Source organism: Dipteris shenzhenensis, chromosome 20 (assembly GCF_047967505.1).
Source record: "Dipteris shenzhenensis isolate YYH24624 ecotype China chromosome 20, Dip_SZ_1.0, whole genome shotgun sequence".
Taxonomy (NCBI): Eukaryota; Viridiplantae; Streptophyta; class Polypodiopsida; order Gleicheniales; family Dipteridaceae; genus Dipteris; species Dipteris shenzhenensis.
The window spans coordinates 38,705,572-38,721,755 of NC_141615.1; the positions used below are offsets into that span (position 1 = coordinate 38,705,572).

General features: G+C 44.8%; 1 protein-coding gene across 4 annotated transcripts in view; it reads left to right on the top strand.

The window, feature by feature from the left end:
• Positions 1-3,531: 3,531 nt before the first annotated feature.
• PPT1 (polyprenyltransferase 1) overlaps positions 3,532-16,184 on the top strand; it is a 34,524-nt gene continuing 21,871 nt past the window's right edge. For all 4 annotated transcript variants that reach the window (XR_015542892.1, XR_015542893.1, XR_015542894.1 and 1 more), the window contains exons 1-4: positions 3,532-4,186; positions 4,426-4,561; positions 4,687-4,808; positions 5,744-5,813. Coding sequence is in view for 1 of the 4 variants with exons in the window: in XM_087391540.1 (XP_087247666.1) it covers positions 3,600-4,186; positions 4,426-4,561; positions 4,687-4,808; positions 5,744-5,813 (915 nt within the window). In the remaining 3 variants the exon portion in view is untranslated. The remainder of the gene's footprint in view (positions 4,187-4,425; positions 4,562-4,686; positions 4,809-5,743; positions 5,814-16,184) is intronic.

The following is a 16,184-nucleotide window of genomic DNA, read 5'->3' on the forward strand; positions in this document are numbered from 1 at the left end:
TAGCCTGACCCATCTACGATGACGGGCTTACATGCTGGAGTCACTACGCCCTTGAAATCATTGCTTACTTCTTTAACTACATATTTTGTCCATCGAATTAAGGATACCATAGAGTGCTTGCTTCCATCATTTTTTTAATAATGGAAACAAACTTGAGGACTTGCATTGGTGAATGACAAGCTACCGTATGGACTATAGAACATATCTTGTCTACTTTGTAAGGTCTTCATGTTAATAATTGTAGAATACAAACGAGAACCAAATTGAGCTATACTTTATCAAGGTGTGTGAGAACTACATTGTCCTTTATCCTATGATTTGGGTGTGTTGAGCACAAACTATTGGTGTTATATGTATCAAGTTCCTCTGCACCTACTACTATTGCTTTGATGGATGGCTTTGCAAAAATGTGGGTTAGGCAATACAAGAGGTTGGCCTTTCCACCACGAAGCATTGTTGTGTTGAATGAGCCTCTTCATGTCTTGAATTCTCATTGCAAGATGGATATGGAGAGGAATAATCCTATTCTTCTTATTGTTGTGTGGAACAAGTCTAGCAAGCTCCACTTGGTAGGATTGCAAGATTTATAAAGAAAAGGTGGATATTTTGAGCTTATTGGAGCCGAAGCTCCTATATACATGGCTATTGTGATGAAATATCTCGTGGTTCAAGATCTGAAAAATTGGAAGGCTAGCCTAACTAGTTGCATTCCTGTTTGGTTTGCAGTTTCTCATGGATCCTATTGGGCCGGCCTTCATGCTCATCAACTTCAAAAGCTTCTCCATAACCAAGATAGCTCAAGCGTTGCATAGCCAAGGTAGCTCTTGAGCTTTCTTCATCAACCTAGATTATCACACCTTCCAGGTCTTCTCACTACCATGCACATTTTCGCCATTACTTCCCTTTTTCAAATTAAAGCATGATCGAAAAGGGGCGCTTTACTAGCCTCTCCAATTAGAGAGCTCATAGCAAGATTTATAGCTATGGCCAATGTGAGGGATTTGCTGTTGCTTGCATTCGGCAATGACAATCTCCCCCTTCCTAATGTAAATTGCCTATTTACTCTCCCCTAGTAACTGGTTTTCGCTCGAAGTGTGAGGGGACTCAGCTCGCAGAGATGAATAACCCTCCTCTTGATCATGAGAGGAAGACATGCCTGCCTTAACAACATCCTGGCCTCTTATTAAGGTCCGTAAAAAGTTTCAGCTCCATTTCGCTCAACCTAATCCTCTTCAACCTGAGCAATAGAAAATGGTTGTGATTGCAAGAGAGAAAGCAGCTAATGATATTGAGACAAAATGATCAATGATTCAAATCAGCATCGCCTAGCAATACGCCTAGTCTCATTTTGGGAATGGCAAGGCAATGATTATTTATATATAGAGAGATAAAAGAACTTGCTTCGTGTCTCAAACGCCTTTGATGGATCACCTTTGTCTCTAACCCTTGATGGATCACCTCCTTGAATACAAAAGGCCACCAAATCTATTGTCAGCTATAGTTTGAATTGCAATGCTGTCCAGTTTACCGCTTCTCCTCATCCTTGTGATCACCTCCATAGGCAAGAAATCCATAGGAAATCTCATGCCTTGCATGGCTTTGCGGGGAGGCCATGAAGATTTTCGTGCAAGTAGTAGATCTAGTTGGATTTTGACGGTGAGCAGATCCATGGCAGGGAGGCAGCTAGCCAAGAGTGCCCATGTGACCAAAGAAAAGACCAAGGAGGGTGTGCAAGAGAAACCGTGCCACATGGCATAGCCCTTTGAGTGTCAAATAGCACTTTAGAAGAAGTAAACAAAGAAAGATAAAGATGTGACTATTTTGAGGGTTGATTTTTGTGATTAGTTGGTTGATTCGCTTACGCAAGTCACCATTGTAATCAATATAAAATTTCATAATTTAGCAAGGATTGCAAGCATTCTAGTAGTCCTTTGCCTTGAGAGATGTATCGTTGATAGTTTTTAAAAGGGCGATCTTTCTTAGGCGAGCAATTGTCGAAGAACTCCTTGAGTCGGCATTTATCAGCACCAGGGGGTGCCCTTACCCACCCTTGGAATGGATGGCTTTCTCCAGTGGTGGCAGCAGCCCGATTAATGGGGACCTACCAATGGATAGAGATCTCATTGGTACCCGATATATGGGGATGGCTCTAACTGAAGGTGTCCCATCAGGAAGATCGGAATGGTGCAGCTCAAGACTACATCTAAGGTTGGGTTCACATTGGGTGCAGAGGCCATCCTTCGAAATGATATGTGAAGTATTGCCATCCTACGTGGATCAATGACGAACACACACTACATTGCGGATAACTTAAGCAAAAAAAGCTGCATGGCATGTAGAGGTCGGATAAGATATGGGAGATGATTGTGATTGGTTTCCCTCACTGTCCCACACATTGTAGGTCAATCAGCCCTCTGATCAACATGTGAGTCGAACGATGGCCGTCGCTCGGTGTGAACAAGACCATTCGTCTTGTTCGCAGTTTAGAAACGATGGTCACCACCAGGCATGAACACACACTACATTGCGGATAACTTAAGCAAAAAAAGCTGCATGGCATGTAGAGGTCGGATAAGATATGGGAGTTGATTATGATTGGTTTTCCTCACTGTCCCACACATTGTAGGTCAATCAGCCCTCTGATCAACATGTGAGTCGAACGATGGCCGTCGCTCGGCGTGAACAAGACCATTCGTCTTGTTCGCAGTTTAGAAACGATGGTCACCACCAACAGCCTTTGAGACACGTATCAATATCAACTACATGGGCACACCATATATAAGTGCATTCATTCCCTCATGTTGTGCTAGAGCTACAAAGAGAAGGGTATTTGTATATTCAAGGATATTCCTTTGTCTCCATCAACTAGTTCTCCAATGGCCATTCGTCTTGTTTTACAGTTTGGGAGGGATGGCCGCCGCCCGGTGTGAAATGAGCCTCAGACACATATCACTACTACATGGGTGCACCATATATAAGTGCATTCAATGAGAAGGCCATTTGTATATTCAAAGATGTTCCTTCCTCTCCATCAACCAGTTCTTCCTCTCCATCAAAATAGTTCTCTGGTGTGAACAACAGGCTTAACGGCCATTCGTCTGGTTCGCAGTTTGAAAAGGGAATGGTCACCCCCGTGTGAACCCAGCCTCAGGCACATATGGGCGCACCATATATAAGTGCATTCGTCTGCATGTGCAGTGCGAGAGCTAGAATGAGAAGGCGATTTGTATATTCAAGGATCTTCCTTTGTCTCCATCAACTAGTTCTTCAATGGCGATCCGACGTGTGTTCAAAGTGTGGAAAGGAGTGGTGGGGAACGGGGCTCTCACCTCCCCCCTCTCTCTCTCTACTCTCTTTCTCTTCTCTCTCTCTTTCTCTCTCGCTTTCGCCGTGTTCTCTCTCTCTGTCTCTCTCATATATATATATATGTGTGTGTGTATATTCCCACAAAAAAAAAAAAAAAGTGTGTGTATACACATTCAAAAAACAAAAAAGAAAAGTGTGTGTGTGTGTGTTTTAGTGCAAGGCCATTTGTATATTCATGGATCTTCCATCTTCTTCTCCAGTTGGTCGTCCCGTCTGAGCTCGCAGTTGCCGCCATGGCTCCTCGCTTCCCTTCATTCACATTCGCTCGCTTTGCCTCTTCTCGTTCGCACCACCGTTTCCCAAAACCAGCTCGCGATCATCTCACACACGGATTTTCCTTCGCCTCTCCTCCTGGCTCGTTGAACGCGGCTCACCCATCACATCTATCAGTTGGCGGCGCCGTGCTTTGCACCCGGGAGCCCTCGCGGGAGTCTTCCTCACTCTCAAATTTTGAGTTCCACGCACTTGCTTACCCTCTGCGAGCGAATGCACTGCTTGTTGCCCCGGTTTTGCTTGACCTTTCATCAAATTTTAGCGCGGTTTCTCGGCTCAATGCTCTCCATCCGTTTGCCGCTAAACCTTGCCTCTGCATCGGGCAAACAGCCTCGTTTTCTCAAGAAAGCAATGCTACGTTGGACAAGTCTTTGGGTCTAGACGACCAGAAACCACAGGATAGCACAGGGAAGAAAAATGCCGGCACGCTAACTATTCATAACTCATGGATTCATACCGTATTACCCAAGCGCCTCAGACCGTTTGCACTCTTGGCTCGACTCGACAAACCCATTGGCACTTGGCTCCTCGCGTGGCCTTGCATGTGGTTAGAGGCTATTTACTTCTTGGCCCATCCCTAACACATGTTTTCTTACTGCTTCATGTCTTCTTAAGAAAAGAATTCGTGTCTGTGTCGCTTATCACGAGAAAGTAATATTTACTATTTTCTATGGCAAGATTGAATTTCCAACGTGAAAATTAAAATTCTGCCAGATACAAGCATAATGATTTTTTACAGGAAGAGGATTGCGATTTATGTGATAGTAACGAATTTTATTGTTCTAGGTCAATCGCTCTGGCAGCACCAGTGGGAACCTTACCAGACTTCAAAATCCTTGCCTTGTTTGGTGTGGGTGCTGTCCTGTTGCGAGGTGCAGGTTGCACAGTGAATGACCTCCTTGATCAAGACATCGATCGCAAGGTGACATTACAAATTTCAAACGGGCTGAGCTCGATTGTCCTCATTTGGGTTGATTGATTTCCATGCTCATTTTGGTTCCTCATAAGGGCCTTTAAGGTTTAGTCTTTGGCTTCATATATTTGTAGGTGGAAAGGACAAAACTACGGCCAATTGCATCTGGATGTCTAACACCTTTCCAAGGGTTGACTTTCCTCGGCTTGCAACTCCTGTTGGGTCTAGGGATTCTTTTGCAGCTCAACCAATTCAGGTCAGCAACGATGTAAATGGGATTTTGACTTTGTCTCGATTTTCTATAGATTTTGCTGGAACCAGTCATTCAGAGTTTTGCTGCTAGGCTTCAGGTTTCTTCACTAGAATCCACCTCCCCGACTAAGCAATAATGAAGCCCGAGTCATGGCTCCTCATTTATATTTTGGATCCTGATCTTCTGCTTGCTTTTTCCATATCTGCATGGCCTTTTTAACCTAGCTCACCATCAGGACAGCGTACATACCTCTATTGCTAAAATTATAGCTAGCTGTCTGTTCAATGATGCTTCTTACTCTTTTATGGTTTTATCTTAAGTTTTTGCTTTAGAGCTGTCGCAGTGCTTGCTGAGTTTGTTATTATGGCGTTTGTTAAACGTTTCAAACAGAGAAGGTAACCTTGATTCCGATACAAAAATCTAAAAAATATATCAGAGAAGAGTCCGCTCTTTATTTTGCTATTGAAAGATGTGTTTTCAATAGAGAATAAGCCTTGGTTCTGAATGTTTCTTTGGTACGTTGTCCAAAGGTATGGATGTATTGAGGTAGAAACTCCCTGAAATTCTTTTGCAACATGGCCGTTTTTGCATTGATGGTTCGCTTTTGCTGTGTAGATTCTAAGAATACCTCTGCTGGCAACTTATCTTGACAAAGATAAATGGGAATTTTGAGAATGTGATGAGAGGGAAAGACATATGTTTTGAATCTAAATGATCAGAGATTATATTGCATAGAGTCAGTGCACGGGTTAACAAAAATGAAAAAAAGGGCACAAGACTGGATACAGACCTATGTCCTTGCCTGTTGAAGTACTGGAATGAAAAACTTGATTTGTGTATGTTGATTCTGTTTCGATTAAACTCTCAATTTGTAAGATTGGATTATTCTAGCATAATGACGGGACATAAGACCTGATGTGCATTTTATGTGTATGCAGTCAAATCCTTGGAGCATCCTCTCTTTTGCTGGTGGGAACATATCCTCTTATGAAGAGGTGGACATATTGGGTATGCCTGCTTACATTGGAGTTCTGAAGTTTTTAATGGATTGCATACATGAGAGAGAGAGAAACGTTTTCAGAAGCCCTCGCGGGACTATGAGACAAAGCACACACATCAAAAGGGTAAACACCAAACGTCAGTTATAGACTGAGTCTCTTGGGAGTGCATATACCACTTCCAAATATATTATAGATAAGCTACATTATACTAGGTGAGATAGTCAGCCTGTATTACATCAGTTTAAGGTTGAGAGTCCTTGAGTTTGGATTCAAAATCTTCGATAAGTGCTTTTCCATCTCTGTAGACCCTTCTTTGCGAGCGTCCTTTATAAAGAAAATACTTGGAGACAAATAAAACAATACTGAAGACAATCAATGGCTGAAGAAGATATATATATCACAAACGGAACTTAGTACAAGTGAAGAGAAGCTCTGGAGGAAACAAACTTCAGTCCTGACAACTGTAGTGGACTTCTGCACTAGCTCCACAAGTTGGAACTGAACCAAATCTGAGACAGCAAACTGATGCAGGGGTTGCTGCAGATTTGGAATAGAAAGAACAGAATCTGGAGCGGAAGTTGGAGGTAGATCTGGAGCAGAAGTTGAGGGCAGATCTTGGAGCAGAAGTTGGGACAGATCTGAAGCTAAACGAAGGCAGATCTGGAGCTAAAAAGGGGACAGATCTGGAGCAGAAAGGAGGACAGATCTGAGCAGAAAGGAGGGGCAGATCTGGGGCAGAAAAGAGGGCAAATCTGGAGCAGAAAAGAGGACAGCAGAGGAGGCAGCCAGGAGGCAGAAGTTGAGGCAGTAGAGGAGGCAGCCAGGAGGCAGAAGTAGCTCAGGGTGTGCAGGAACCTCTGGAGCTGGAGGAGAGATTATATCTGAATACCTAGCCCCCCCCCCTTTAAATAGGAAGGGGCAGAAAAGTCGGTCAACCAGCAGGTTGACCGACCTGGTCAGATTTGACCGACCAGGTCAATCTGGTCAGCCAGATCTGGTCGGCCAGATCTGGTCAGACCAGAAAAAAAAACATTTTTTAAATAATTTTTTATTTTGTTTCTCCTCTGCACCGGGGCTTTTGACATTTCTTTGGTTGTGGTTTTTGCCTCCGATTCGGGGTTTCTTTGATAGGATTTGGAGAGGCACCAGTGGTGTTTGTACCTGTTTATCTGGTCCTGGAGAATTGGAGATTGCCTGGCTTAACACCCCCTCTCAATGTCCAATGCAGACAGGAGAAGCAAAGAGGTGTTCCATGAGTGATCTATCATCTTCATCAGCCTTTTTTTTTTTTTTTTTTTTTTGGGTTTTCATTTAGATGGAGATGCCTACAGAGTAGGTTTTCATCTTCACTAAATGCCCAGATGATGGTACAAAAAAGAAAGACTTGAAGGAGTGCCCTCGCAGGGGATTTGTTCACTTCCTTAAGTACACAAAGAGAAAAAAACTGTTAAAGAGGAGGAGGTAAACCAATCCCTAACCGTGGGCAGAGATGCTCAAGAGTAGGGCGATTAACCGGCTTGGTAAGAATATCAGCATGATTATCGGCAGCTGGAACATAGATCAACCGAATAGTATCTAATTCCACTTGGCGAGTAAAATGAAAGTGAACACCGACATGTTTGGTGCGGTTGGAAAAAATGGGATTGCCTGCGAGAGCAATGGTACTTTTGTTGTCGACGTAGAGGATCATGGGTTCAGTACAAGGAAAGTGCAATTCTGCCAAAAACTGTCGGAGATATATGGCCTCTGTGGTACAATCATACAAGGCCCGGTATTCAGCCTCAGTAGAAGAACCAGCAACAGTCTCTTGTTTACGGCTAGACCAAGAAACAGGTGCCGAGCCAAACGAGAAAATATAGCCGCCATGAGAACGATGATTGTCCGGGTCACCAACCCAGTCGGAATCAGTGTATCCTTGTAGGGTTAGTCCTGGTCTGAAATGTAAACCATAAGAGTAAGTACCACGAATGAACCGCAAGATACGAATACATGCATGCCAATGAGTGAGCTTGGGTTCATTAAAATACTGACTGAGAATAGAGACGGAGTAAGCAAGATCAGGACGAGTGTGAAGGAGCCAGAGGAGTTTGCCAACAACCTGGCGATAGAGATGTTCATCGAAGGGAGGAGACTCCAAGTCTTTTGAGAGCTTTACGGTGGGATCTAAGGGAGTGGCAGCCAGCTTAGGCTCATGAGGAATGATTTGATCAAGGAGTTGAAGAGCATATTTCTGTTGAGAAACAAAAGTACCACCAGAATGTTGTACAACTTCCATGCCTAAGAAATAGGAGAGCCGACCAAGATCAGTCATTTCAAAAGTGATGCTGAGTTGAGTTTTAATTTACTGAAGTGTAGTGGGAGTGGAGCCTAAAAGCAAAAGATCATCGACATAGAGTAAAATAAAGCAGACCCCCTCTGACGAATGATGGATATATAAATTTGGATCAAAGGGAGTAGAATGAAAACCATTAGTTTTGAGGAAGGTGTCTATCCGGTGGAACCATGATCGAGGTGCTTGTTTGAGACCATAAAGAGCTTTGCGGAGACGGAAAACCTTATTTTCATGGCCAGGAGGAGAAAAACCTGGTGGGGGAGTCACATAGACTTCTTCATCAAGGTAGCCATTGAGAAAGGCACTCTTGACATCCATTTGATAGATAGTCCAGTGGTGATGAGCAGCTAAGGCAAGAAGAAGACGAAAGGAAGTTAACCGAGCAGTAGGGGCAAAGGTTTCCTCATAATCGATACCATGTTTTTGGCGGAATCCTTGCACTACTAAGCGGGCTTTGTATTTGTCCAGGGTGCCATCGGCTTTGAGTTTTGTTCGGAAGATCCACTTGGTTCCGATGACCTTTTTGTGAGTGGGTCGATTGACCAAGATCCAGGTCTGATTGCGATCAATACTTTCAAGCTCCTGTTCCATAGCACGATGCCACGCAGGATTTTTAACTGCTTCCTGCCAAGTGGCAGGTTCAGAATGTATGATATAGGCCGTGGTAAAAAAAGAGGTAGTGGCAGTAGAAGAAGTTATTCGAGTAGAGCGGCGAGGACCAGAAGGAGGAAGTTCGACAGGAATAATCCCGGAATCCTTCATAGTTTGACGATACCAGCGTGGCAGTGGGTCGTGAGGAGAAGCAATGGGTGGGGGGAGAGATGTTTCGGGAGGAGAGGAAGGAATTTCGGGTGGAGAATTGTCGGAGGGAACTGGAGTGGAGACGTCATCAGTAGAGAGAATAGAGGAATTTTTAAGCACTGCTCTTTCATCGAAGACCACATCTCGGCGAACCAAAACTTTGTTTGTACGAGGATCAAATAATCGATAAGCTTTGGCTTCTGCCGAGTAGCCAACTAGAAGAAAAAGTTTAGCACGAGGTTCGAGTTTACCGCGAGTATCATTGGGAGTATGAGTGTACGCGCGGCAACCAAAGATTCGAAGATGAGAAATAGAAGGACGATAGCCATAAAAGGCCTCAAAAGGCGTCATGTTCAGGATGGGTTGAGTAGGACAGCGATTAAGGATATAGACAGAAGTATTGACGGCTTCGGGCCAGAGACGTTCAGGCAACTCGGCTGCAAGAAGCATGGAACGGGCCATGTTCATGACAGTACGTTGTCGCCGTTCGACACGAGCATTTTGGAAAGGCGAATTTGGAGATGTAAGATGGCGTTGGATACCATGCTCTTGAAGGAATTGAGCGAATTCATGGGAAATGAATTCACCACCATTATCACTACGAGCAATCCCAATAGACTTGCCTGTTTGGTTCATAACCAAGCGAGCCCAAGTAGCAAAGAAAGAAAAAGTGTCGGATTTCTCTTTCATGAAAAACACCCATTGATAGCGAGAGTAATCATCCACAATTAAGAAGAAATAATGTGAACCATTGAGGGAAGGAACAGGAGATTTGCCACTAATATCGAGATGAATTAGACGCAAAATCTCACTGGCGCGAGAAGTGGAATGAGAAGGAAAAGGAGTGCGGCTTTGTTTACCTAATTGACAGGGATGACAAATATCTTTAGCGCGCGATAATTTAGGCAGGCCATCAACTAGATGATCCTGAGACATTTCATATAAAGAGTCATAGGACAAATGTCCCAGACGATAATGCCATAATCGTTCTGTGTCAGTAGGATCTTTTAGGATAGCATTACCGTAAAGCCGATGAAACTCAGAACCGCAATGGGAGGGAGTCGCAAGAAATTGATTTATAAAGTACAGACCATTAGGTTGAGCATCACCTCGAGCTAGAAGGAGTCCCGAGGACTCATCTATGATGTCAACATGCATCTTTGTAAATAGCACTGTGCGACTAAGGAGGCAAAGTTGATGAACAGAAAGAAGATTGACTCCTAATTGGGGCACATAAAACACTTGATCCAATTGAGCAAGTTTGGGACCTTTGTCAGTATAAAAAGTTATTGAACCAACACCATGAATAGTAGCAACAGAGTTATTGCCACAACGAACTCCCCCTGTTGCCGGTTGGCGAGAAATGAAGAGATCAGGATGAGGGGTCATATGATGAGTGGCTCCACTATCCACAATCCAAGAAGATTTAGAGTCACATGAAAGAGTATGAAAAGCTGACCCAGATAAGGAAGAGGAGGAGTCAAGCTCGGTGATATGGATCAAGGCTTGAGAAGTGAAGTCTAGAGAATCTCCGGTGGACCAGTCAGACAGACCTTCAGGAGTTATAAAGGGAGGAGAAGGAGTGAAGTGATTAGTGACATGGCCCTGGGGTCTCCAGAGACCAGTGTTCGAAGGAGGAGGAGGAGGACCACCCCTAGGACGCCAACGAGGTGGCTGAGGAGTCGTGGTAGGGGGCTGTGGAGTCCAACGGGGTGGTTGAGGAGTCGTGGTAGGGAGCTGAGGAGTCCAACGGGGTGGTTGAGGAGTCATGGTGGGAGGCTGAGGAAGAAGGCCTTTGGCTTTGGAGCGACATTCATCGTCAATATGCCCAACTCTCTGGCAATGCTGACAAAACCTATTCTTTTTGGGAAGGGAGTGTCAGGCGGGTTTACTACTAGAGGGGTTAGGAGTAGGAGAGGGCTTTCCGGAGCTAGGTTGATCTTTTGGAATCCCGGAGAGAAGAGCCCCCTCTGAAGCAGGAATGCTATGTTTTTGGTGGACTTGAGAGTAAAGACGAGCATAACGCAAAAGTTGACATTCAAACTCATAAAAAGTAGGAAGAGAAGGTTGAGAAATGATTTGTTGCATAAAACTGAAATACTTGGGCGGAAGTTTATTTAAAAAGAAAGTAACTTGGTCATCCTCGGATTTGGGAGGACCAGTTATGGCAAATTCAGCAACTAACCGCCGGTAATCGGCTAGTTTAACCTTGAGATCATCGTCAGCAAGAATCTGGAATTGTTGGAGATCATGGTCAAGATTGATGCGACGAGTACGATCTCGAGCTGCATAGCGGTCAGTGAGATGTGCCCATCGCTCAGAGGCAAGATCAAAATGCTGTAATTGAGAGTGAAATTCAGGTAAAAGACCTTGCATAATTTCAACAATGGCAGTGGCATTACGATGTCGCCACGAACGAACTACCTGAGGAGGATAAACATGAGGATCAGGTGGCGATTCGGTACCTTGAACGAGTTCCCATAGGTCTTGAGAATCAAGCACATGGCGCATAAGATTTGACCATGTGGTATAATTAGACCCTTTAAAACGAGTCATATCAGTGAAAGCATGTTTGGCTGTTGCAGAGACAGGGTGAGGGGAAGAAATAGAATGATAGGGAGAAGCAACCGGTGGAGGCAGAAGAGAATTGGGAATAGTAGCAGAGTGAGAAGAAGGGAGAGGTGGCATCACCGGAGGAATAAAGGAATTTGAAAAAGGTCCTGAGGGGGAGGGATGAATATGAGAGGCGGGATAAGACATGAGAGGTGAAAAAGAGGCAGCGGGAGAGATAGAGGGAAATAAACTATAGGAATCCAGTGGCATGGGAGAAGGAGGAGGATGAGAAACCACTGGAGGAAAGATGGCAGCGGAAGAGATGAGAGGGAAGGGAGAGAGGGAGGGATGTGAACCGAAAGCAAACTCATTGTCAGACGCATTTCTCCCTTCTCTTCTGCGAGTGTTCACATGCATGTATGGATCTGTGTCCTCGTGATTACTTGTTCCTATGCCTTGCATAACAGAAGGAGTTGCACTAAGGGAATAGGGCATCATACCTTGCACTGATTCTTGTGGAATAGGCACTGTCGAATAATCCAATGTTCTCATGCCGGCCTGTCCTCTTTCGTCAGGGGATACTTGTTCTTCGTTGGCACCGAACTTGAGATGTTGCTCAGCTTCTTCTGAGTTGAATAGAGGTCCTTGTTGACGTATTGGAGAGAACCGTGGAGAGGTAGAGGCACGAGGTGTGCGGGTACCTGCTTCAAGTTCCTTCCATTTCTGGAATTCAGCAAATTCTTTAAAGAGTTTGGAGAGGTATTCATCACCTTCAATCCTAGCAGACTCTCTCTCGACATATGTCGAAGGTGATGGTTGAATAGAGGTTGATTCAGGCTGAGATCGCTTCGGAGAAGAGGGAGAAGACATCTTCAGGTGATGATTTATCTTCCAAGCTTTCCAGATCAAGGCTCAGGTGTCGATTGGCACACCTGGCTCTGATACCATATAAAGAAAATACTTGGAGACAAATAAAACAATACTGAAGACAATCAATGGCTGAAGAAGATATATATATCACAAACGGAACTTAGTACAAGTGAAGAGAAGCTCTGGAGGAAACAAACTTCAGTCCTGACAACTGTAGTGGACTTCTGCACTAGCTCCACAAGTTGGAACTGAACCAAATCTGAGACAGCAAACTGATGCAGGGGTTGCTGCAGATTTGGAATAGAAAGAACAGAATCTGGAGCGGAAGTTGGAGGTAGATCTGGAGCAGAAGTTGAGGGCAGATCTTGGAGCAGAAGTTGGGACAGATCTGAAGCTAAACGAAGGCAGATCTGGAGCTAGAAAGGGGACAGATCTGGAGCAGAAAGGAGGACAGATCTGAGCAGAAAGGAGGGGCAGATCTGGGGCAGAAAAGAGGGCAAATCTGGAGCAGAAAAGAGGACAGCAGAGGAGGCAGCCAGGAGGCAGAAGTTGAGGCAGCAGAGGAGGCAGCCAGGAGGCAGAAGTAGCTCAGGGTGTGCAGGAACCTCTGGAGCTGGAGGAGAGATTATATCTGAATACCTAGCCCCCCCCCCTTTAAATAGGAAGGGGCAGAAAAGTCGGTCAACCAGCAGGTTGACCGACCTGGTCAGATTTGACCGACCAGGTCAATCTGGTCAGCCAGATCTGGTCGGCCAGATCTGGTCAGACCAGAAAAAAAAACATTTTTTAAATAATTTTTTATTTTGTTTCTCCTCTGCACCGGGGCTTTTGACATTTCTTTGGTTGTGGTTTTTGCCTCCGATTCGGGGTTTCTTTGACAGGATTTGGAGAGGCACCAGTGGTGTTTGTACCTGTTTATCTGGTCCTAGAGAATTGGAGATTGCCTGGCTTAACATCCTTCACTTTGTTCAGTTTTGTGGATTTCATCTTGAGCTGAATCCGTGTGAGCTCCTCTGATATCCATACCTTGGTGCCTCTCAACTTATTTGTTTGCACAAGAATCTTGATTCTTGCTTTCCAGTCGTTAGCCTCAACGCATAATTCCATAGCACAAAATCCACCACATATCCAAATGCATAATCCATGGCCATACTGGCAACCATAAGCAAAACAAATTCTCTTGAACCAGCTCCCATGTGCTCTGTTTCAAGGTGGAACACCTGCAGGGGGCAGTAGAATCACAGGGTAAGAGAGCAGCAGCAAGAATTGGCAACTGGGAAGAGGAGAGGAGCTGAAAGGCAGCGTAGAATGCTTGCAGGGCAGCAGTGAAGTGCTGAGCAGCAGAGGAGCAGCCTCGAAATGCAGGAAGTAGAACCATACAGCATAGAAAGAACCTCGAAATACATGCAGGAGTAGCTGTACAAGCAGCTGGCGCCTCGAAATACATGCAAGGACTGTCCGTACAGCTTGAGAGCAACCTTGGGAAGCGTGAATTCTGTCTGTACAGCAGGCTTATGCAATCTGTACAGCGTTTTATGAAGGCCGTACAGCAGCATGGAGGCGCCTTGGATGTGTGCCAACCTAGAGAGAGAAGGAGACCCTAAAACGCGTGACGTGAGATAGATAGAGAGGCGTGATAATCCGTACTCTAGTTTTTGCCTCCAAAAACATCTACAAGGGTGAAGGGAAAGAAGCATGCATGGAGGATCGCCACATGGCATCTCATTAATGCTCTAACCCTCCAAACCAATGGAACAGTTGGTTTGCCCTACACATTAAAGTCCTAACCCTCCTAACCAATGAAACTTTGGTTTTCCTTGGGCCCAACAATTAGATCCCTCTTAGCCTTGCGTTGACCTAGCATTTGGGCCTAGTGGGTGCACTTCGAACTGAACTAGGGACTTCTAGGAAGTTGGTGCTTCCTCTAGGCTAGTCCCTCGCGGCCAAAATGTCCACGGGTTTAGTTGCACAATGAAATTGACGTCCCCGTGACATACCCTCCTCTTGAAACATTGCAAACATCCCCGTTTGCATCTAGCTTTTTGATTGGTTCCATCAGAACCTATAGCAAAAGTTCCAAAGGGCAAAAACAAGCATGCACTGCGTGCAAACAAGCATTACTCAAGATGCACTATCAACTTCTCTTATGGCCATCCCAAGGGACCCACAACTAGTGGTACATCATGAGTACACACAAAAGCATTCCATCATGCAGACATGTATGTTCTTGTCGATGTTATGGCCATCCCAAAGGACCCACAATTCGTGGTACCATCTAAAGAGCATCTTTGCTGAATTCTCTTGGCTGTAAATATTCCATTGCTTCATTCCAGCAAATAGGACGACTTCCCAGCATAACCACATGCTCACTTCTTGGGAAAGATGGTGTTCTTTGTCATCCCAACATCATCCAAGCACAATTCAGGCTGTATCATTCCTGATCTAGCTGCCCCAGTAACAACCACAAGCTCACCCCCTTGAGAAAGTCTGTGATATCCTGGCAATGGAACCACTGAAACTGGCTTCAGTTTCCTAAAGGGAAGTAAACCATAACAAAACTCACATACATTTCAATTACAGCCACTTCAATACTTATTACAGCCACTTAGAAATAGATCCACGAAAGCCAAGCACATATTGAAACAATATTCACGAGCTAGATTGCCCCTGAGTGCAACACCAGATTAGCCCCAAAATCGTTGGCGCCCCTTTCGGTATTTCTTTAATTTATTCAAAAGAAAAACAATATAACATGGTCACTACCTGGCAATTATCCAGAACCAGCCAACTGAATCTTATCCTGGCAGGCATTCAACAACCTGCAACACAAGCCAACAATCCCTGGCTTACAAAGGCATCCCACCTCAACACATAATTCCATAGCACAAGGCATCCAAAAATCCAGCACATATCCAAGTGTAATCCATGGCCAAACTAGCAACCATAAGCAAAACAAATTCTCTGGCAAGCTGACATCCAAATCAGCAGAATTTCTTTGGCAATCTGCTCTAAGAATCCATGTAAACAAACTAGGCACTGTCTAGCAACAATCCCTCTGGCACAGAAAGTTTGTACACAACCCGGAGCTGTTTCCAACAACTAGCCTCACCCACACCCCTCTAGCTAGGCTATTACCCGTGCCAATCCTTTGCTGCCCAGCTGTGGATATTATAGTTGACTAGAATACAGAAGGAGATCCTCCATGTAGTGAATTCCATACACTGAAACCTTGCTGTCCAAAGCTGACACACAGCCGTAGACCTAGCAACCAACTTGTAGGTTCAGAGAAAAACTTGAGAGAGAGATTCCATCCCACAAGGGCTCACCCTTGTACTTTGCTTTACTAGCAATTTCCACTGTGCAAGCCAATCATTGGCTACAACCTGCATCCAATTCCAGTGCACACTAGCACCCAACGGCCCAGCAAGGCTAAGGCATTTCCACCATCTGTGTCCAACTGTGAGTGGCATGACGTTCCACAAGTTCAAACAAATGCTCAAATGGCCTCAAGGCATAAAAAAAGCAACACAAAAACTCCTTTGGCTCCTTCCCAGGCACACCCTTTGTAACTGAGTGTCTTTTCACAACCCGAAGGGCCCAGAGAGAACTTCAAACAACAAACTGCATAAGTGAGTCAAAGCAGGAAGAAAAACTCAACACTGTTCCTCTCACACCAATCTAGGCACAACTCTCCAACCGATGTTGGCACATCTTGGTTAACCGTAGTTAACCTTCTTGGTATAAACCAAGTCTGCCTGATCGAAGTCAGGCTTACTTGATCGAAGTCAAGTATCTTTGACCGTAGTCAATTCTTTGACCAAT